This window comes from Carcharodon carcharias, chromosome 10 (assembly GCF_017639515.1).
Source record: "Carcharodon carcharias isolate sCarCar2 chromosome 10, sCarCar2.pri, whole genome shotgun sequence".
Classification (NCBI taxonomy): Eukaryota; Metazoa; Chordata; class Chondrichthyes; order Lamniformes; family Lamnidae; genus Carcharodon; species Carcharodon carcharias.
This window is the reverse complement of record NC_054476.1, coordinates 158952725-158977048: the sequence shown is the minus strand read 5'-3', so window position 1 is coordinate 158977048 and position 24324 is coordinate 158952725. Positions and strand designations below refer to the sequence as shown.

Below are 24324 nucleotides of genomic sequence, written 5' to 3'. Positions count from 1 at the left end.
AGAGTGTGAGGCAGCATTTAGCTGTGGACAGCAGTGACACATTCCAGACTCAGCAAGACTAGGAGGAGGCATGCTTGGGAAAGGCAAAAGTAGATGAACGATCTTTAATATCTGCAAGCCTTTCGTAACAATCATTTAGACCCAGCGTGGCTTCTAATTAACTTGCACACTGACATCGTGGAGCTGCTCATCCCTGCCACAGCAATAACAAGAGAAAAATTCAGAAGTTTTTCATTGCATCTATCAGGGGAATAAGCAGACAGATTTCCTTTTCACACAAGTCAGATTTTGTGCCAAAGGAAGATGGAAACAAGTACCAAAAGCAGCTTTTTCACAAGAGATCTGATGTGGAAAGACAGTCCCATCATTCATGCTCGGATTGTTCGCCTTTACCTCATTTCCTTGCAATTTGTGGCTCAGCAGTGATTTGCTGCTGCAGCAGTTTCTTTAACCAAGCAACACGAAAGCATTTACTGAAACAAGACTGTGGCTTTTCCTGTTGAAAGATATTGGAACCCCCAACAGAAACCTTATTGTCCCCAGTGACGGAAGAACAAATGCATTCCGGGCCAGAAAGGAAGTGTGGGAAAAGGTTGCGTTTGATGTGAAAAAAAAACACAAAGCAAAATAAAACCATCCTATTCATCCCGCATCATTACAGAGCACATACACTAGCGGGAGGAGGAAAGTGACACACTGGGGGCTTTCAAAGATAATTGTGTGTACCAAAGGGCTCAGTGAGTCAAGCGCGTATGTGCAGCTCCTTGTCCCTCCCATCTCCACCTCTTCAGAAGGCAACAGCTCATGCTCTAGTCTGTTTCCGTGAGCAACTCCAGCCCTCAGGAACCATATGCAAAACCCACTCATTATATCAAGTACCAGGCTAGAAATCAATCCTCAGCAGAATATTGACTTATTTGGGGCAGCACAGCTGGATGCATCCCTGTCCTTGCTACATCTGCACAGACTCTAGCAGGGCCCCATACTCTGGACCAGGAAACTTTACGGGTTGATAGCTTCAGCGATGGAGAACAGAGGATTACTACAGCTGCTGTGATGGACTGTGAATTGAACCACTTTCAGGCAATGCATTCCAGATCATAGCTCTCAGCATTGAAAAAAAATTCTCATCCACCTTTGGCTCTTCCGTCAATTGTCTTAATTCTGTGTCCTTTGGTTACTGACCACCCACCAGTGGAAACAGTTCCTCCCTTTATACACTACTGAAGAGGTGGCCCTGTGGCACAGCAGATAGCATCCCAATCTCTGGGCCAGAAGCTCCAGGTTCTAGGCCGAAGGTGGTTTCATAATAAGGCCAAACAGATTGAGTATCAACCTCCTAATCCTCCCAACCAATGCCAATGGCAGGCATAAGAGCAAGAGAGATTCCTAGTCAGCCATGTGATGAAGCTTCTATCATCACTACAGACTATAACATGCATGTAAAAGTGCATGTTGCCACACAACTCTGACTCAGAATGGTGATGGTGTGTTACAGTTCATTCTATCAATGTGTTTAGAACACATTCATTAAATCCTAGATGGTGCGAGTTATTTTGCTATGTTTGGGGGAAGGGAGTTGTTGGCTCATGGTTTAAATCAGGGATGGCCAAATTGGAATCTCTTCAATAGGCGTCACTAGACAACGATGGGCAAAGGCATTTGGCCAATAGCTTCAGCCTTGTGGCAAATCACATGTTCACATCATAGGTGAAATTGCTTGTCATAGGGGTGGAAGGTGGCATCCAATTTGTCTCAAATATCTTGGGTGGTCACCACAGGGTGAAAAGGACTGGCCTGCACGCTAGTGAGAAAATACCAGTCACGGTTTCTGTTCCTGGGTGGTGGAAATCTGGAACTCCTGTCACACAAAAAGCTATTGACACTGGTGACCAATTAAAAATTTCAAAACGGAGACCAATAGACTTGTTAGGCAAGAATATGAAGTGACATGAAACCAAGACAGGTAAATGGGTGTGATACAGATCAGCCATGATCCCATTGAATGGCAGAATAGGTCAAGGGACTAAAGTGCCAACTCTTGTTTCTACGTTCCTATGTATCCCCACTCTTTACCCCAGGACTATCAAGGCCGATTGTAATCTCCCGTCCTGACAACAGCTCTCTCAGTATAGACCAAGGATTTTGCCTGGAAATTTCTGGTGTATTGCTCAGTCACAAGCAGTCTTTACTTCATGAGCCACAGGAAGAGCTCATTGGGCCTTCTTAATGCAAAAATTTCAAAAAAGGGACCCAAGTAGCTGAACACTGACCAATGACTTTAAGTAATCCCAGGACATCAATGATCATGATGAGCTCTTTGGTCTAAAATAGTAACTCTGTTTCTCTTGTCACAGATGTCGGGTGCTCCCAGCATTTTCCATTTTTAATTGCAGGTTTCTAGCATCTGCTGCAATTTTGCATTTGTTTTGGGGTCAAGTGTCAAGAAAGTGTGGCTCAGCTTAGAGTTTCAGCTGTCCTTCGTTGAGCCTTTAGTTGGAGCGCCAAATACAAGCTGAATGTATTATCAGTAGCAGAGATGGACAGAATCCAGTAGGAACCATGCCTTGTGAAAACATCAGAACCACAAGTGACAGCAGGCAGTCAGTCCATGGCACAGAGACTCGTTCCCTTCAGGCCAGAGATACAGTTGGCAACAGCCGGTAGAGAGGGAGGAAATATCAACAGCCATCTCCTTCCTCACTCACTTCAAAGCCAACAGAAAAAGTTGAGGCTAGAGAGAGTGAGCAGAAAGGTCGACGGCTCGGATAGTGGTGGGGGAAAAAATTTTTTTAAAAATTTTTAAAAATTGAACACGCGAGGCTCACAACCTAAAAATAATTTCAAGGATTGCTTCCTAGGACAAGTGTTTGAGGAAATGAAACGGCTTCTGACGTTGAGAGATTGATGAGGTAAAGGAGAATAAAAGAAAAGAAAGGACACCTGCATTAATAGAAACAGCACACACAAAAAAGATGCGTTTCCCACACCTCTCGCCACGTCAGGATTTCAGTGCCAGCTCAGATGTACAAAAAGGAAGCAACATCACAAAAAGTACATTCAAGCGTTTATTGACAAATAGCCACGTTCATTGTTCTAATTTTTCAATGTACTAACTGAATGGATGAAAAAGTGATTTCTAATTGCAGTTCCTTCTGGCACCATAACACTGGGCAAAAGGCAAGTAGAGTGAATAGCGTCTGTAGTCCTTTGCAAACCATCAAGACAAATGGCCAATTTCTCCAGCCGGACAAATTTTTTTCAGGAGGGAGAAGTTACTACAGAGAAGAGCCTGGCTCATTAGCTGAAAGTCCCCGGCGCTATTTAGTGGGTTCTCAGCAGATTAAATAAAAGAAACAACAACAAAAAAAAAACATGGGCCATTATCAAGGGCTCACAACTCTTAAGATACATAGTTTAGCTTTCGTAAGCAAGTTGGATTTATGGGGCAACACATTACATCCCGAAGAAATGTTGCTGCTACGCACTAGTTAATAGAATGTGACAGGACAACTTTAGACTGCAAGAAATGTCACATTACATTAAGGAAAAAGCTATTTTTTTTTTAAAAAACAAGTTGTTCTTTAGCTTCTCTCAATTTCTGGTCAAATACCTCAGTTTTTGTTACTATTGCTGTCATTAAAATTTGGAAAAATGACAACTACCAAATATTTTAACAAACTGGCCATGCATTTGAGAGGGGGAGAGCGCCTGCTCTTGATTACATTTTGTACAGTTTTCTTGAGGGACTGAGGAGCTTGGATTCTGCCGATAGTTTGAAAGCAGTCTCGCCTTTATTCTCACTATTTTCAACTTTTCGCTCTTCCCAGCCATTCCCTTCTCCCCTCCCCCACAACAAAATGAAGGCAAACACCAGCAGGCAAGACAGAACACAAGAATTTGGAAACTGCCCAAAAGTAGCTATAAAAAAGTTATGAAAACATAAAAGAGAGGGTTTTCTGACAATGGTTTAATGGGTAACTGTGCACGCTACTGGTTCTACAGACCAGAAGGTGCCAGGTCCAATCGTGCTCTGTCCTGAGTTGGGATCTCACAATTGTCCTCATTGTCCTGGGACAATGGGGATAGGGAAGCCAGAAAAAAAAAGATAAGACTGGCTTTAATGGCCATCCAATGACCACTCCTTGTTGGAAATGTATATGTGCACGGTTAGGATGTTAGACGTTTGCTGTGAGCCGGAATAGACCCAACTAACCATTTAGGAGCACACGGAAAGAACGGTCACTTGGACAAGGAATACCGGAGAAAACGGGAGTGGGGAGAGAAAAACCGTAACAGCTTTATTCATTCAACAAAGCAGAACAGCCAAGCAGGAAGACAACCATAGAGTCCTTTGTAAGCTGTACAATAAAGGGTAAAGATGATAGTGAGCCTGAAAGCATGCTCATTACAACAATTACCAGTGCTGCAGCTGAGTGCTGTAGAGAATAAGATGACAAAGGCAGCAGCAGGACCCCTAAGGTAACACAGATACAACAGCCCTCACAGACCATGGAACTATACTGAATGGGCAGATGAATTGCAGCAAATTACATTCAGTAATTCAAACTACCTAATTAGTGCAAGAAAAGTAAAAGTTGCTATGGGGAAAGGGCAATTTGCATTTGTGATAATCATTTACCTTTGCGTAGTCAAGTGGAAGCTGGTCTTCAGGACATTTAAACACGCCCTCGCTGAAACAAAGAGAGAGAAGAACTGGTAAATGCACAGGCTGTGTACAATACTAATAATTTAATACGTAGCTAATAGCGGGGAGGTCTGTGGTCCCTCCATGCACTTCCTTGGCAATTTTACATCAGCACTAATGAGACACTTAGAGGCAGGTTCTCAGTATTAACATAATGCATTCATACAAGTCTTCATGTCATAATGTGCTTCACACAATAGATTACGCTCATTGTTGACGTGCACACAGACTTAAATCAAAATTCAGCACACCACAGTGGGGACAAAACTAATGCTTGCTTTTTAATTGTTTAGCAATCATACCATTTCAAAAGGGAAATTAAATTCTGCTTTACGTTTATGTTTTAACTCCGGAGAGAACTGACAGACCATAAACACAGATAAAGCTGCAGTGCATTCAGTCAGTCTTCCTACACACAAACAAGTGCAGTTAAATTTTCCACACAGGTTGCCAACCCTCCAGGATGGCCCTGGAGTCCCCAGGAATTGAAAAGCAACCAGCAGAGAGGGGGAAAAAAAATCCAGAGGCATTAAAAACAAATGGGAAGATTTCTTTTTGGGAGGCTTATTTACTATTACTCATAAAAATGTTAAAAGAGATGGACTAAGTGGGGCAGTTAGCGGCGATGAAACCTCCAGGGATAAAATGAGCCAGAGTTGGCTCCCCAATTTTCAAGACACTGGTCCCACCATTCTTGAGGCCCAAGAGCTCATTGGAGACCCGACTAAGTGAGGCGTCAAGGGTTCGAAGTAAAATTAGCTCATACTTGCAGCCACCAGATTGGAAACTAGTTTGGTCACATTATTATTATCATTATTAGTGCATAAAGATACACAGCGATTGCAGAGCTCAGAACGCACAAGGGCATATGGTGCGCACATCCCAATTCAACTGGTCAGGAGTTTATGAACGTGAACGGGCCTGAATCATTTCAAACTGCCAGCCTGCAAAGGTGTAAAAAGTGAGCAATGGTTGTGCAAACAATGCTTTCACACTAACAAAAATACCTGGAAAACTCAGCAGGTCTGACAGCATCTGCGGAGAGGGATACAGTTGACGTTTCGAGTCCGTATGAGGAGTTTTTCCAGGTATTTCTGTTTTTGTTCTAGATTTACAGCATCCGCAGTATTTTACTTTTTATCTTAATGTTTTCACACAGCCCAGGGCTGCCTAGCACATTCCCTCTTGCTGAGCTACAATTCCCGAGTACAATTTTAAATTGGCCATTTTGTGTAGGTAAGTCAACATTTAAACTTTGTCAATTGACAATTACAGAGGAAGGCAACAGCTTACTCTCGTTCCTTGTGTGATCTCCAAATGTAACCATTCCTTACCCAGGCAAATCCCTGAAATGTCAGCAGTGCTGGTACAGACTTAAGTGCTTTTTTTCTTTTTAAACCTTTGTTTATTCTATTTCAGTAAATGTAGATTAAAAGAATCATTAATTTTTATGTCTGCAGACAGATCAGCATTTATTTTATATTTATGGAGAGATCTGTTTAGCAACCATCGGGAAACAGCGGTTGTGTGTGACTGGGTTGATGAGAAACAGTAAATCTTTCATGCAGTTGAATGCACTAAGAACTTCAAAAAAACTTCTTTGTAAACTGTGCTGCAAACATATCCAGCTCGAAGAAACAAAAAGGCGGAAAAACAAAGCCAGTTTGTCTCTTTCCCTCTTCCCCCAACCCCCCACCTCACCAAAGTACTCTTCCCCCCAAAAGGTGGCAGTTTATTGAGACTCCAATCTGTGCCGTGTTTATTGATTACAGCCTGGAATCAGTTCGGTACAATTGAGAGAAGGAAGGCAAACTCCTGCCAGGAGGAATTTTCCATGTGCTCTGCTCAGTAAAGATCAGTTGATCCCAAATGTGTGAATAGCAAGTCAGGGGTTTGGGGTGGGGGGGGGGGTGGGGTGTGGTCTGGAGCTCGCTGCCTGAAAAAGGGTAGTAGAGGCAGAACCCCTCAACTCATTCAAAAGGTGCCTCGATAGGCAACTCAAGTGCCGTCACCTACAGGGTTACGGAACAGATGCTGGAAAGTGGGATTAGTCTGGACGTCTTGTATTTTTGGCCAATGCAGACAATGGGCCGAGTTGCCTCTGTCTGTGCTGTAAACTTAGAATCATAAGTTATGTTAGACTTGTAATAAAATACTGGTTTGGCCTCAAATGGAGTAATGCATTCAGTTCTGGGCTCCAACCTTTAGAAAGGACTTGAGATATTAGGGAGAGCAGCAATTATTCATGAAAATGGGTCCAGGGTTGAGGAATTCAGTTATGTCGACAGTTTGGAGAAGCTGGGACTGCTTTCCTTGAACAGAATGTTGAGAGGAGATTTGATAAGAGTAATTCAAAATCATGAGAGGCTTGGTCAGAATGGATAGGAAGAAACAGTTCTTAGTCCTTCCACCAATGGGAATGAGAGGGCACAGATTTGAGGTGATTGCCAAAAGAAGCAATGGTGATATGAGGAAAAACTTTTACACACACTGAGAGTGGTTAGGATCTGGAATACGACCTGAGGAGGTTATGGAGGTAGGGTCAATTGAAACATTCAAGAGGGAATGGGGTTATAATCTGAAACGGAATGTGCAGGCTATTGGAGAAGGCAGGGAAGTGGTACATAATGAATTGCTCTTTCAGAGAACCATCATAGCTATGACAGGCCGAATGGTCTCCTCCTGTGCTGTAACCATTCTATAATTCAGGAAAATTAAGTTTACATGTAAATATTGGGCAGTCAGTAGAGAATCTAGTATAGGAGCTGATACCCCATGGAATCCTATCCCAAGCTGGAATGGGGTGGATGAGGAAGGAAACTAAATTTAATTTACACAATAAACGAGCAGTGGTTGACAGCATGGCCGGAGTTCACTGCAGATTGAATACACCTGGCAATTAAGTCCATGAACAAATGATGGTGAAACTTGAAAATGTCCTGCTAAAAAGTTAGTCATGGGATAGCGCCAAACTAAACCATTATTGGACGTGAATTTTCTTTCAAACACTTTTAAGACCCCCTAAGGAGGTGCAAAATATGATTTCATTGACCAGACTACAATAAATTATCAATCTTCTACAATTTCAAGTACAAGTCGTTTTTTTTTGTGAATTCTAAAGTGCAGGAGAAGAGAATGCTTCTTTGACCAGTATAGTTACACTGGGTGAGGTAGGGGTGGGGGAAGATGACTGCAGCAGCTGGTAATGTTTCTCTGTACTTAATAGTGAAGAGGTTGCCATCACCACTAATATTTCAGTTGTTACCTCTTACCGCTGCTCACTTTCAGAGGCACACTCCATTCCTGTGTGACTGTTGACAGATAATTGAAAGGGCAGCCAAGTCCAAACTTCTCCTCACTCCAAGCCTTCACACTCGTGCACTTTCCATTGGGGTCAGTAGTTAAACAACAGGAGTGGGGAACCCTGGCTGATAGCACCCAAAGTGGGTAAGAGGGTGGAAAGGTTTGGAAAGGCGGGGTGGGGGGGCGCGCGCGGTGGGGGCGCACTAGCTAAGGAGAAGGTAAGGAGGGCTTCCATTTACACTGTACCATTCACAAACCTTATAGCCAACAAATTACTTTTGAAATTGAGTGCTGCAATGTAAAGGGACAACCAATTTGCAAACAAACTTGCACAAACAGCAATGGGATACAACGAGCAGACAAGTCTGTGTTCAGTAGCGTTGGACGATGGTTAAAACATTCGAGGACACTAGGGGAAACATCCCCATTTCTTTTTGAACAGTGCCATTGGATCTTTCACATCCACCCAAAAGGGACAGAGAGGGCCAGAGAAATGCCCCATCCAAAAGACAGTGCAACAAATCTCAAGAGAATGAAGAGCTCCTGTGAGAATAAAGCAGCTCTGAAATCTTAACTGTTAATGTGGTTCCTTTGTGGTGTGGGCCCCTTGAACAGAAAGGAGCATGCAAGTCTCTGAGCCCACACAAGCTGAGCCAGGAAATAAGAGTATGAACAGACCGAGCCACGGTTGACAATGAAACCAATCGCAGCAGCATTGTAACACAGCTCCAGAGATCAGCCAACTCAGGAGGACTGAAGTGGTGAACTCCCAATCGTGGTGACTCAAGCTACGGGCACTAAAAACCTGCCTCGTTACACATTGTTACAAGGATCTTCAGTGCACGATTATTGAGCTGGCAGCAACAAGGTTTCCCTTTTTTTCCCCCCAAACTAAGTAGCGTCACCTTACTGGACAACGTCTAGCTTGTAATTCCATAACCCAACAAGATTGGCTGGGGATCGCCCACAGCCATAATTTTCCATCTGTTAAAGTGAATGTGTGGTTTTGGAGGGGGGATAAAAACAATTAAATCTGGGAACAGCAAGCTGGGAGGTGTGAAATCCCTGACTGTAAAAACCAAAGGCTGTTTTAAAGCCACTGTTTTCGGTTAGCAACTCTTACACACACAAAAAATGGGCACACTGCTATTTTCTTTTAGAACAGGAGAGATTTTACCTTCTGGATGCACAGGATTTTTCAGCGGACATTGCAGTTTGTGCCCTGGAATATCTTCTGAGTGGAAAGACAGGAAATTTGTTTCAAGTTACGTGTTTACGTGAATCAAATTCAGATTCATTGAGACACAAAAGCAATCCAGCTCCAGTTCCAGAGCACAACCAAAGTCTCAGTTATTTTCATTACAGCTCATTTTTTTTTTTAAAAAGAGTGTGCGATTGAATAATAGATCTGGATGTTCAAAGGGCTTTTTGATCTGCAGGATATGAATAAACATGAGATCCAGTGGGATTCCCTCCCGGATCCTTATTCATGTACTCTGATCACAAGTGCTGTTGTGTAAGAATGAGAAGAGAGGAATGGGTTCAGGATTTTGCCTGGACAGCAATCAACTGGGGCAGCTCTCTTGCCAGTGTAGCAGATTCAGGTGTGGATGAATGCCACATTGGTCACCTGGTTACAGAGCAGGTGCATTCTGCAGCGCTATGCAATGTTCCCCGATCTTTCCAGAACATTTGTTGGGCAATTTCATCTCACAGCTAATTGGGAGACCTTGCTGTGCAAAGACGGCTGCCACATTTTCCTACACAACTACGATAGCACTTCAAAGAAATTTACACAAAGTGTTTTGCTCCTTACTGTTTACTTACACATTAAATAATTATTCTTGGGACCAACGCACCCCCCCCCCACCACACACACACACACACACACACACACACACACACACACACGAGCGTCAGCCTTGGTAACACTTTCACCCGAATCAGGAGGATGTGGGTGCAAATTCCACTCCAGAGACTTGCGCCCATAATCTAGGCTGGTACTCCAGTGAAGAACTGAGGGAGCGCTGGGCTGTCAGATGAGATATTAAACCAAGGTTCCATCTCACTTGGTGATATGGAGTCATTGCTATGTCATTTGCTAGCATCCACTGGCAGTACGGAAGCCACAAGTATGTTTATTTTTATTCATTCATAGGGGACGTGCTGGCTAGGCCAGCACTCATTGTCCGCCCCTAATTGCCCTTGAGAAGGTGGTGGTGAGCTGCCTTCTTGAACTGCTGCAGTCAAAGTGGTGTTGGTTCATCCACAGTGCTGTTAGGGAGGGAGTCCCAGGATTTTGACCCAGTGACAGTGAAGGAGCAGCGATATATTTCCAAGTCAGGATAGTGAGTGGCTTGGAGGGGAACTTCCAAGTGATGGTGTTCCCATGTGTCTGCTGCCCTTGTCCTTCTAGATGGTAGTGGTCGTGGATTTGGAAGGTGCTGTCTAAGGAGCCTTGGTGAATTCCTGCAGTGCATCTTGTAGATGGTACACGCTGCTGCCACTGTGTGTCAGTGGTGGAGGCAGTGAATGTTTGTGGATGGGGTGCCAATTAAGCAGGCTGCTTTCTCCTGGATGGTGCCAAGCTTCTTCAGTGTTGTTAGAGCTGTACTCATCCAGGCAAGTGGGGAGTATTCCATCACACTCCTGACTTGTGCCGTGTAGATTAGTGGACAGGCTTTGGGGAGTCAGGAGGTGAGTTACTAGCCACGGAATTCCCCAGCCTTTGACCTACTCTTGTAGCCACAGTATTTGTATGGCTAGTCCAGTTCAGTTTCTGGTCATTATTAAGCCCCTGGATATTGATAGTGGGGGATTCAGTTATGGTAGTGCCATTGAAGAGTGATGGTTCCATTCTCTTTTGTTGGCAATGGTCATTGTCTGACATGAATGTTACTTGCCATTTGTCAGCCCAAGCCTGGATATAGCCCGGGTCTTAGTACATTTGGACATGGACTGAGGAGTCATGAATGATGCTGAACATTGGGTAATCATCAGCGAACATCCCCACTTCTGACCTTATAACGGAAGGAAGATTTTTGATGAAGAAGTTGAAGATGGTTGGGTCTAGGACACTACCCTGAGGAAATCCTGCAGTGATGTCCTGAGACTGAGATGATTGACCGCCAATAACTAGAACCATCTTGCTTTGTGCTAGGTATGGCTCCAACCAGCACAGAATTTTTCCCCAATTCCCATTGACTCCAGTTTTGCTAGGGATCCTTGATGCCACACTCGGTCAAATGCTGCCTTGATGTCAAGGGCAGTCACTCTCACCTCACCTCAGGAGTTCAGCTCTTTTGTCCATGTTTGAACCAAGGCTGTAATGTGGTCAGGAGCTGAGTGACACTGGTGGGACCCAAACTGAGCAGCAGTGAGGTTATTGCTCAGCAAGTGTTGCTTGATATGGGGCTAAGGAGGAGGTCGGAAAGGGTGGGGCAGAAAGAGAGCAAAAGAGAGATGTGAGGGAGGGAGCGAGCAAAAGATCAGTGCAAAAGCTTAGTGCAAGCTGGAAGCAGACCTTGGGAGTCTCTGGAAAGTAAGACGAGCTGTTGAGCTGTGGAATATTGGTGAACGAGGCTGGAATTAAATTAAAAAGTGTGAATCAAAGTATAGATTAAGTGCAGGAATAAAGGCAAAATACTGCAGATGCTGGAACTCTGAAACAAAAACAAAACATGCTGGAAAAACTCAGCAGGTCTGACTGCATCTGCGGAGAGAAAGACAGAGTTAACGTTTCAAGTCTGTGTGATCCTTCAGAGGCTCTGAAGAAGCGTTAACCTTGAGTACAGGAATACTGGGTGTTGCAATATCCAGTAGCTGGGGTACATACTGAAAGTAAGTATGCAAGATTCTCTGTGTAGATTCTTTTTGGTTGGCCAATTTTTGTGGCTGATGGGAGTGATGGTTTTGTGATTCGATTAAATGAGGGGACATTGCTCAGTGACTGCGTTGAGATTCTGCGATAGGATTGGTTGATTTCTGCCGCTGCATACAGCAATCCTTTCTATTCGAGGGGTCCGCGCCAGGAAGGAACTACATTAACAGGTAAGATTTCAAAATTACTTCATTCTCACAGAAGCTCTTCGTTCGAATAATGATTCAAAACTTAGGTCTTTGACAAATTGAACAACTCCAGATTCACTGTAAAGCACTGGTTCAAACTGAACATAGCCACTCACATTAACAGGATATGAAGTTTAGGTACTCCGAGCTTCTAGACAACCAACAGAATAAAAAACTATTGACCCTCAATTTCCCAAATGGCAGAATAGGCTATCCTGTACGTGAGTCTTATTTTGCTATCAGGCACTTTGTGCCAAGTCTGCAAATTCAGGCAACTTGCTCATTAACAGAATTGGTGTCTCCTGTGCAGAAGACCCTGGGGGCTTCATGGATGGGGGGGCTGGGGGACGGGGGGGAGGGGAGGGGTTGTTTTTTCAGCTGTCAGCAAGCAATGGCCTCCTTCCATTATCCCACGTGGCTTCATTTTGTGAAAGCAGTTAATTAGTGACAAAATACCAACAATTGATTAACTCAAGTCTGCTCTAAAACTAGCGCTCTCTCTCTCTCTCTCTCCAACCCCCAACACCATCTTTACGCCTTTTCAGTTCACTCAGCATTAAGCATTTAACACATCGATGGTAGCAGAAGCCTTCCAGACCATGGCATTGCCTGCTGACAGTGGGTGAGCGCCTTCGGGAAAAATCAGAAGTACAGGAAAGTTCAAGGAAGTAAAAAGCACTAGCTTGTGTTTTCAATTCAAACTGTAGCACACGCAGCGAATCAGTGCCTTTCAGAAAGGCACAGGGCAAACTGGAGGGAAATTATCAGACAGTGTGATCCAGCCAAGGCACTATCTTGTCATTGATTTCCATTATCCCACTTCCACAGCCAACAAGGGGAGGCGATGGTGTAGTGGTATTGTGATGGGACTAGTAATCCAGAGAGCCAGGGTAAAGCTCTAGGGACCCAGGTTCAAATCCTGCCACGGCAGATGGCGGAATTTGAATTCAATAAAAATCTGATGACGGCCATGAAACCGCTGTCGATTGTTATAAAAACACATCTGGTTCACTGTGTCCCTTTTAGGGAAAGGAAACCTGCTGTCCTCACCTGGTGACTCCAGACCCCATTAGCAATGTGGTTGACTCTTGTGCTCCCTGAGCAAGGGCAATTAGGGAAGGGCAACAAATGCTGGCCTAGCCAGCGACACCCACATCCCATGAATGAATTTGTTAAAAAATCACCCAGAATGCATTGCATGTCAAGGAAGCTTTTGGTCATTTGGCCTAACTTACGTGTATCATATTGTGTTATAATGCTCCTGCGAAGCACCTTGGAATGTTTCATATTGAAGGCATTATACAAGTACAATTTGTTGCTGTTGATTCCTAACAGTTGTCTGAACCCAAAGACAACATAACTGCCCAGATATCAGTATCGTACAAAAGATGGCTATTCGGCCCATCATGAGTGCCGACTCTTTGAAAGACCGATTCAATTAATCCCACGCCCATGCTATTCCCCCACAGCCTTGCAATAATTCATCTTTTCAAATATAATACCAATTCCTCTTTTGAATATATTAAATTTGGAAAAGATCACACTGCGGTGCAAAAAGTTATGGACAAAACGAGGATTTGATTACATACAGTTTCCATTTCTTTTAAAGGGTATGATACTCTGGTTTATTCCTGCGTCAATAGCATCTAAATCCTGATCACTACTCCTTCAGCGCAATCACTTCAAGGTTTACTGAACAACAATCTGCAGCTAATTACTAACGAGCAGTCCCCCCCACATGGAATATTTATTCATTTGCGTTTGGCCAATGAGCTTGTTTCCATATCTCGGCAGCCCTTGTTGTGGCTTAAATCCAAATTGGAAGCCTAACGCTGCTAAATTGTCAGCGACTGTATCCAGTCGGCACTACAAATGATGTGACAAGTGCCTCGAATGTGCGGACTGACAATTAAATCCAATTCCACACTCTCTCACCAATTTAAGTAATCAGTGCCTTTTCTATGTAGCTGTTAAACGCATTATTATTTAACGTCACAATTCCCCCTCTGCCCCACAGCCCCTCCAAATGAATTTCTATTGAAACCCACTCTATTAAGTGCATACTAATAAAAATACTCTGTTCAAGTGCACCCCACAAAAGCACTTCATGCTGTAGAAGCAGATTGATGCCCCAGACCTATAATTACTTTGGTTTTAAAAGAATACTGTTGGGTCAATGTCATGTGTATTATTGATTAGCTGTTGACAGTTAACCAGTCGAGATGTCAAGAGGTGTCCTAAATGGCCATACTACTGTACTAAATACACAAACAAGCTTCTCTAAAAGTCCTCCTCAGGGAGTCTTAAAACATGTGAATCAGCAAGGGTGCTGATACGGCATTGCTGGTGAGGAGTTAATTATCCCGGTACTATCAGAAGTTACAGTGAAGGGCATGGGGCTGATTATAGATGCTGTGACATTTGTACTTTGAATAATACACGCAATAGAATGAACATGCTGCCTGCCAAAATAGGAAGGAGCCATGTCCAACATCCATCTCTATCCCTCACCAACTTATACCACTGCCCTCTTCTGAAACTTACTTTCTTTATTCTCTCATGGGATGAGGGCATTGCTGGCAAAAGCCAGCATAAGACCATAAGACACAGGAGCAGAAATTAGGCCATTCGGCCCATCGAGTCTGCTCTGCCATTCAATCACGGCTGATAAGTTTCTCAACCCCATTCTCCCACCTTCTCCCTGTAACCTTTGATTCCCTTACCAATCAAGAACCTATCTATCTCGGTCTTAAACACACTCAATGACCTGGCCTCCACAGCCTTGTGTGGCAATGAATTCCATAGATTCACCGCTCTCTGGCTAAAGAAGTTTCTTTCTCTTCATCTCTGTTCTAAAAGGCGTTTGTTGCCCATCCCTAATTGCCCTTGGACTGAGAGGCTTGGCAGGCCATTTCACTGGGCAGTTAAGAGTCAACCACGTTGCTATGGGCCTGAAGTCACAGGTAGGCCAGAGTAGGTAAGTATGGGAGATTTCCTCCCCAAAAAGGACATTAGTGAACCAGATGGGTTTTTAAACTAAAAATCGACGAGTTACATGGTCACCATGACTGAGACTAGATTTATATTCCAGATTCATTAATTGAATTAAATTCCACCAGCTGCCATGGTGAGATTTGAACTCTTCTGGATTACTAGTCCAGTGACATTAGCACTACTAAACTGCTGACTCCTTGCCTGGATACACTCCCCACCATGAGTAAGCAGAACATTTTCCAGTCCATTGGCCACAAGGCCAATATTCCCACATGAGTCCTGACAGTATGGAACATTAATGGGTTATCTGAATGCAAGGAGCACCCACATCCTGAACCTAATCCAGTCCTCACTTGGCACCTGCACTGTTGTACAGCAAAGTACAAATATATAAATTCACGCTTAACACTACATTATCATCTCTCTCCTTCTGTCTCAACCACTTGCCAAGAAGTGTTTCCATTGTGACAAATGCCCTTTGAAGCCAAGCGCTGATCCTATGTGGCAAACTAGGAATGGCCAGCTAACCACGAACCAGAACCTTGTTCAATAAAAGTCAGAGCCATTGGAGGGAGCCAGAGATTCTTACAAGTTGCTTTTAGCACATTCTGTAGTTAATTAAGACAGTGCAGCTTCCCATTCAGAAGATGATGCTTAATGTTGTAAAGATAAAACATTTACCAAGGAGCCCCACTTAGATTCCTGTTCCAACACTTGAAGCCCATCAACGCCCATCTAAGTCGCTCAAAGCAAAAAGGAATCGAAAACTGCAATTCTGCTCTGTAATTCACCCAACAGCTCAGAAGTAAAATCAGTATGTTTTTCAGGGAGCTGCTCTATATATTTTCAGACACCCAGAAAATTACCATGGAACAGAGAGTATCTTCAGTCACTTAAGAGACATCACATCTTTGAATAAATCTGCACTAAACAGCCACGTTAGCAGAGCAGCAATGTGTATAAAACTGGAAAAAAACAAAAACAGAATTACCTGGAAAAACTCAGCAGGTCTGGCAGCATCGGCGGAGAAGAAAAGAGATGCTGCCAGACCTGCTGAGTTTTTCCAGGTAATTCTGTTTTTGTTTTGGATTTCCAGCATCCGCAGTTTTTTTGTTTTTATCTCTGTGTATAAAACTGGTTTTGCCCCTTTAATGAACTGCAGTACAGCTGGTGTCCTCAAAATAGTCAAGTTGTAAATTTGTCTCTCTCTTCTGGCATGAGCAGATTTAACCACAATAATGAATTAAAAGGGGTCACTGCAAATTTCAGAACAGCTGCTTTAAGCATTTAAAACCAATAGAAGTTATTTATTAGAGTCTCTGTAGAAACGGAATGTAAGGGGACCAGGGCAGACAAAGAACTTTAGGATGGATGGACTGGCTTAACAAGCTTTGTGCATTTATATACGATTCGATCCGCTGCTTTGAAACAGTCCCTTTGGCTACGTCTTAAATGTGGTGTTGTGGATGCAGAGCTCCATATTCTAACGTCACCCCAAGTCATCATTTTTACAATTTATGTACCTTGGGTAGATGTGGGAATTACACTGGTGCCAAAGGCATATTCCTTTTACAACTCAGTGCCTGGTACTCTCACTTTACATCACGTAACTCTAATCAATCAGCATTTGGTATGATATATAATGCTCGAGTCAGAAATGGTGCATCCCAGGAATTTTTAAATTATTTGGATCTGTGTACAGGGACCAGAGTCTCAGATTTGCTAATTTGCTAAAAGGAGGTGACACACAGCAAGGGGAATTGTAATCATTTTCAGAATAACCAAAGTGTTAGACAAGGGCAGACGCAATTTAATGTAGATAAGCAAGAAAAACAACGAATGGGTGTATGGCACAAGGAGTTGGAGTTCACTGGATCCCTGGCAGAACACACAACTCTCCTTAAATTAAGATACCAAACAGAGCTTGAGGCTAAATTTCCTATCCTCCCCGAATGGAGAGATAAGCAAGATCTAGGGACATCCACTTTGATCACCCATATCAAAACTGTGCAATTCATTCTCTATAATCATGCTATCCTCATGAAATCATATGTTCTGATCCATACAGCAAAGAGCACTTCCATTGTTATTTTCTTTAAAAAAAACTATGTTACTGAGATGACTGAATTACAACTGAATGAATGCAGTAATTTTAAGAGGTAGAAGCTGACCTGACCGACTGTATTAGTTGCCTGTGGGGAGGCAATGGCATAATGGTATTGTCATTGGACTAGTATTCCAGAGACCCAGGTAATGATCACCATGGCAGATAGTGAAATTTGAATTCAATAAACAGAACCATTGACCTTGTTATAAAAACCCACTTGTTCACTAATGTCCTCTGAGGAAGGAAATCTGCTATCCTTACCTGGTCTGAGCTACATGTGACTCCAGGCCCACAAAAATGTGGCTGATTCTTAAATGCCCTCTGAACAAGGGCAGTTAGGGATGGGCAATAAATTCCGGCCTAGCTAGCGATGCCCACATCCCAGGGACGAATATTTTTTTAAAATATGGCTGGCAGGTAAAACATTTAATATGCAGGAAGGAGAGTTCACTTTTTGAGAGAAGTAAAGGCTAAGAGGTCATTTTGGAATGCCTGATCCATCCGGTGCCCATCCGAGAAAGGAGTACTGGGTAAAGGGCTCTATATCACTGGGCTTTGTTCTCATTACTGCTGGGTTTGATGATGGGTAGGGTGGGGTGTCCCTCTGACAATCAGTAGCCAGCGACTCCTGCAGAGAACATGCACGTGTGCATGTCAGGTACAGACAAGACGTGCCGCTGTCGCTTCTCCCCTTTGCCCAACACACCACACGTCAGCCATTTTTTCCCGCCTATGCTCCTGTCAGATGTTTTCCTATGTCAAAGGTGCCACATTAATGCAAGTGGCAGCTGCACAAAAGAAAAATGACCGTTTGCTGGAAAGTGAGTGTGACCCAGAGAAAAGTACCCCAACAAAGTTTCAGTATTAGGAGGTCAGCCAGGCAAGAATATAAAAAACTGAGAAGGTGAAATCAGGCTTAGGAGGAATATGAGTCATTACTGCCGGAGTCTCTCATCAAGCTCTTGATGCCTTGTTATAGCCTTAAAGAGTGAATGGGATTTTCAGGCACGATGATCTCATCACTGCAAAGATTTGACAATGTGAAGTAATAATCATGGTCTGGGAGAGTTACGGCACAAATTAACCATGACCAGCCAGCAATGGACTTCTACTATTAGATGTGGTAACTTGCTGCATATATTTTAAGGAAGCTGGTTAAAGTACATAGATATATAAACTAGATTAGCCACACGTAAACCACAAATCACTCACACACACACACACACACACACACACACACACACACACACACACACGTGGGGTGTGTGTGTGTATGTTGATGCAGACTGGAACAATGCAAAAGAAAGCAGTCCCCTTTAAAACTACAATGAAAATCTATCAATGTGGACAGATCACCTTTCATCGCTGTGTGAAGTCAGACAGTGCAATTGGAAAATAATAAAGCTGTTGGAAGAAAATAATAGCTTTCGGACAGAGAATGGTCATTGATAAATGATGGCGATGAGCCCACACAGACAGGGAGTTTAATAACCATTGTAATACATAATAGATTGTCACTTGTTAAATTACATGTTCTTCCTGATCCATTATGCCCCATATATGAGCTTCAATCAATACACTTAACTTTTTTTAAAAAGTTAAAAAAAATGCTTCTTTTTAATATAAATTTAAAAGCCTGATACAAATAACTAGCAGGAATTCAATATTCTGAAGGTTTGAAATAGGTTTTAACTAACCTAGCAGGTATAGAATATTCCAGAAATCTTTTAAAGGCAGCCTCAAAGTAATAAATTTCTTTTCTGCAATTGTCCCACGAGTGAAGTCATGTTAACCACTTCACTTGAATCTGCTGTGCTTAGTTCAGTGCCTTCAAAACTTGGAACGCCACACCATATGTCTGGAAGCCTCCTTGTATAGGCGTCTTCCAATGCTTCAGAAAACCTTTGAGCAGTGAGTACTGTGGCCCACTGCTTCCCACCACACAAATTCAATCTCAGTACTGGTGCAACACTCCAACAGCCTGGGAGAGCTGAATTTGTGCCAATAGCTCAGCTAACATTCATTTAATCAGTTCCCACTTCTATATTCTGTGCAAAACCACCTTTTGACCTGGCTCTGATAGACAAGTTCAACAGGAACATAGGTTCCAGAACTTTCTCCGCGAAAAATATACTTTATTCATAAAATATTCGAAAGCATTTTTAAATGGCCATCACAAAAAGTGCAATCAGATTCAACTTTTACACATGGATCAGGATCAATACAATCAATGAATATTAGAGTCATTTCCATATGGTCATTACAGACAGTGCAATGGTATTGGAGTTATCGACCTACATCATGTTACACTCTGAGGTGCTTCAATACAATTATGATACATTTAGTATTCAATGCATATGTTCATTGAAAGTCGTACAGCCTGAGGGGTCTATACAATTCCCAGTCCCTCGGTGCCCTATGGCAGAAAGGTCTTAGACAGCGACCTTTCCCCATTGCGCCTTTGTGGCGGCTGCCCCAAGCTTTAGTGCGTCCCTCAGCACATAGTCCTGGACCTTGGAATGTGCCAGTCTGCAACACTTGGTCAGGGACAACTCTTTGCGCTGGGAGACCAACAAATTTCAGGCAGACCAAAGCGCGTCTTTCACTGAGTCGATGATCCTCCAGCTGCAGTTGATGTTTGTCTCGGTGTGTGTCCCTGGGAACAGCCCGTAGAGCACACAGAACTGTTCAGGATGAACCTCGACAGAAACCACTGCATCTCTCTCCACACCTTCTTTGCAAAGGCACAATCCACAAGGAGGTGAACAACAGTCTCTTCCCCACCACATTCAAGGACTAGTGGTATTCTAGTCCAGAGCCTAATTATACATGGATACATAGAACTGGTGCTACTATAAGGTCCACATTTCTTAAATGTGATGGATTAGAAGGCTTTATGGAAATTATTTGATCAGCAATTTAGAGCACTAAAAAATAGCTCTGCATGTACAAAACTAAAGTCACAAGGCAGTCGTCGTCGTTGTCGTCGTTCCCCCCCCCCCAAACCTTGCCCCAGCCCACAGGCTTTATTTTAATTTTAAAAATATCTTGCACCCTAGTGCATGCCTAATAAGCCCAGAGGGAAAACCTCTTTAGAAAACCCATATGGAAGAGGAGCATGTCAGCAGTCTGTAAAAAAGAGTTATCTGCAAAATTCAACCAGAGACAAGTCCAAGAGTAGACACTTGGTTTACTGTACCCAACTTGTGGACATACAATGTGAGTTTGGCACCAAGATCCACTGCTGATCCCTGTCCAAAACAATGCCCGTTGTTCAAATGTTTGGAGAACGGAGAAACTGCAAAACACGCTTGCCATATCGCATGCTTATTCTATGGCTGCGAAGATGCACTGAACCCCTTTCTCAGTCTAAGTAGTCAGGAACAAAAAATTAGCTGTAATCTAGTCTTCACTTCGGAGTCTCTCGAGAAGAGGAAATAAAATCTGTTTTGGCTCTTAAATAGATGCAGTTGCAGGTTTCTGGACATTTTCCAATAACTACTATTTAATCCTCATTGAAGTCTAATCCCACAGCCTGAAATTCTGCTGAACTCTAATCTGATCTGGATGATAGGTACATTTAAACTCTTAATACCTGCATCTGACAGATTTAGCAAATGCCCTCTACATTCAAATTGTCTATAGACCCTCACTGTCCATTCTCAAAGGTGAAGATTGACCATGTGCCAATGTTGACCATGTGCTGGTATTAAGAGTTACCCAAACACATACAGCAGCACCCCAACAAGGAGCTAACATCTTCAGGAGAGTAAAAATTGGGGAAAAGTCCCAAGAATCTAGAAATTTTGTACCTCCAATCAAATATTATGAGCACACTGAAAAATGACTTGCAATTGAGTGAATCAGGAAGTAAGAAAACACACCACCATCTACATGATGAATTAAAACAAAGATGATACTGGTGTAGAAGCTAAATTAGGGATTTACTATAAATGAGTTTTTACACTGTGTCCTTACTGCAGTTTTAATATCAGGAGTGAGTGCCAGGTAATTCAAACAATTTTATTTTAAATTTATATTAACTTGCTTTAAAAAAGTTAAAACTAGAAAAATTTGATTTAGTTGGGTATTTTGTCAGATATTCTAATTAATTTTCTGAAGGCTTATTTATGGGCACTTGACAAAAATTAACTTGCAAGGCTGCAAGGGTAGAGCTGGGGAATGGGATTGACTTGGTTGCTCTACAGAGAGCGGGAATGGACACAATGGGCTGAAGGGATTCCTTCCGTGTCATAATGACCATGTGACTGTTACTATGCAGCAGCCTACATACATCATTTGCATGACCTGATTAAACCTTGATTCGATGTATTTTAACATGGTCAGTCAGAATCAATTGCAGACTCGGGTGGAGTCTCTTGTCCACTTTAGGTCTCTGAATCATTACATGCAGTAACCTCCAGTACAAACCCATCTCCAAGTCTAAAAACAACATTTATAATTCACCAACTCTTACTTAGTATGAAAAAATGGGCAAAAGGAAGTAGAAATGATGTGAGGAAAAAATTTTCACCTAGAGGGTGGCTGGAGTCTTTTTTTTTATCCGTTCATGGGATGTGGGTGTCGCTGCCTAGGCCAGCATTCATTGCCCATCCCTAGTTGCTCTTGTTCAGAGGGCATTTAAGAGTCAACCACATTGCTGTGGGTCTGGACTCATATGTAGGCCAGGCCAGGTAAGGGTGGCAGATTTCCTTCTCTAAAGGGCATTAGTGAACCAGATGGATTTTCAACAATTCCAGATTTTTATTGAACTGAAATCGCACCATTTGCTATGGTGGGATTCGAACCTGGGTCCTCAGAGTATTACTAGACCAGTGACAATACCACTAAGCCATCCCCTCCCCCAGAACGAACTTCCTGAAAGGGCAGTGGAAGCAGGCTCAATCGAGGCATTCAAAAGGGATCGCTTTCTGGAAAGAAAGCATGTGCAAGGTTATAGGGTATGGAAGTGGGATTAGGTAGAATGCACTTTCGGCAAGCCAGTACGGACTCGATGGGCTGAAAGGCCAGCTCCTACACTGTAAAGATTCTGTGATTCTGAGAAAGTACAAAACTACAATACAGTTAATCACTTGCAAACAGTGTTTTAAAGGGTTAATTAGATCGGAGGGTTGCCTACGTCCTTACAATTGTCGCACTTTCATGAACAACTGATGGAACATTTCTTCCTCGCTGGAGTTGAGGCTTGCAAGAAGCAAAACATATTGTGGCTGACATCTTGGATGAAGGCTCAATCTGTGAAGTTTCCATATGTATTTTTCCCCCCACTGTTTTGACATTTGAGAGGGACCAGAAAACATAAACTATGTCAAGGGAAAGTTATATTTAAGAAATGCAAACACTTGCTCACAAATGTCAACACTTATAATTTAAAACTGAAGTAAAGTGGCTTTGTTTTTGTGAAATAAGCTAGAAGCTTAGCCCTGCATCATTCCATGTTTATTCATAACACTGAGTTGTTAACTATACTATACACATCTTCCTGTAAATGCTATGCTTTCCCTCCTGCTCACTCTCTATACCGAGCAAAGCAGAAGTTGAAAACATCACCTCTAGTGAGGTTTTACCAATAACAGCATACATTAGCCTGTGGGGTGACTTGGATTTCAATTTTAAAAGCTTGCCTGTTGAAATGTAGACATTAAAAAGGCATTTTACACTTGCTACCAGGAGCTGATGTAGGCCTGATGCCTTCTACAAACTACAGTGAGTACTTGACAAGAAAAAGACCTCTGCAAGTCAGTGAAGGTCCCCAAGTGTACAGAACAGTTGTCGTCACCACATCCCTGTACCTCAGTGAAATCTGGACTGCGTATCAGCAACACTTAAGAGTGCTAGAGAAATTACATCAGCAATGCCTCTGCCACATCCTCTAGATTCAATGGGAGGGCAGTCGAACAAACGCTAGTGTCCTTCTTATAGTCGGTTCCACCAGCGTTCAGGCAAAACTCCTGCAAATTCAACTTCGATAGGCCAGACAGGGTGTCTGGATGGCAAAAAATAGTCTTCCACACCAGGTCCCATTTTCTCAACTCCCAAAACTTCCGGGGAAGGACAAAGAAAATGCTTCAAAATAAGACACTGTGAAGCTTAGGAGCATTGATGTTAATGCCTGGGAGGAGCTTGTGACCACTCGTTTAGAATGGTAACAACTTGTCCCATCAAACTGCATCACCCTTTGAGTCACAGCCCCTTAATGATGAGGCAAAGAAGGAAAGAAAAGGAAGCAAATGCTGGGCTCCGGAGCCCATTACCTTGTGGAACATCTTGCACCAGGTGCCCAAAGGTCTGTGGGCCAAGAATTGGCCTGTCAGTCACATGAAGACACATGGTGGAAAGTCGCAACTGAGTAGATGACATCTTGAATCAAAGAACAGCTGGCAACAATGATGACGTGGGCCTGATATTCAGTGAAGAATGTTGCCTTATTCCTCACCTTGATCTCTCGAACTGGACAAAATATGTTTAAAATGATTATCATGGGATGGGTGGTTGGCGGGGGGGGGGCAGAGAGAGAGAGAGAGAGAGAGAGAGAGAGAGAGAGAGAGAGAGAGAGAGAGAGAGAGAAAAGCCTACTTAAGCCCAGAAAACATGACACGCTTCTGTATACTAAAGTGAGGGCTCACATACAAACAGTAGAAATGACAGAGCTCCATCCCCAAACACTGATCAAAAATACCAAAAACTGATAATTAAAACAGATTAACCCTATTCAAATCACATTAAGTCAGGTCTGCAGGCCTCAGCATCACAAGCTGAAGGAAGGGTTTTTGGGGCTAACGCATCGATTCTGCAATTGAATCTGCTTATTTTCTGTATGTAGAACAAATCACGTCACACACTCGCTCCACTCTGATTTAGTGCTGAAAGGCGCACTGGCCAAGACAGCAAGGAGGACTCCCTAATCTTCACCTCAAGAAGCAGCAATTGAAAAAACACTTTGCAGTCACAACTGCCCCCCCCCCCCCCAAAAAATGCAGCAGGCGCTCCCTTAATACCACACATAAGCATCATCATAGAGTGAGTGCTCATGCCCACGTGGGATTCCAGCTCGTAATCTTCTAACTCAAAAGGAGTGCGACCAAGGTGGCACCAGTTCTTCCTGCTTTTACTCTGCATCTTG

At 43.1% G+C, this 24324-nt stretch overlaps 1 protein-coding gene across 1 annotated transcript in view; it reads right to left on the bottom strand.

Annotated features, from left to right (window-relative positions):
* LOC121283388 (TNF receptor-associated factor 4-like) overlaps positions 1-24324 on the bottom strand; it is a 98442-nt gene that overhangs the window by 23961 nt on the left and 50157 nt on the right. The window contains exon 2 of the mRNA XM_041197909.1: positions 4643-4694. Coding sequence (XP_041053843.1) covers positions 4643-4694 — 52 coding nt within the window. The remainder of the gene's footprint in view (positions 1-4642; positions 4695-24324) is intronic.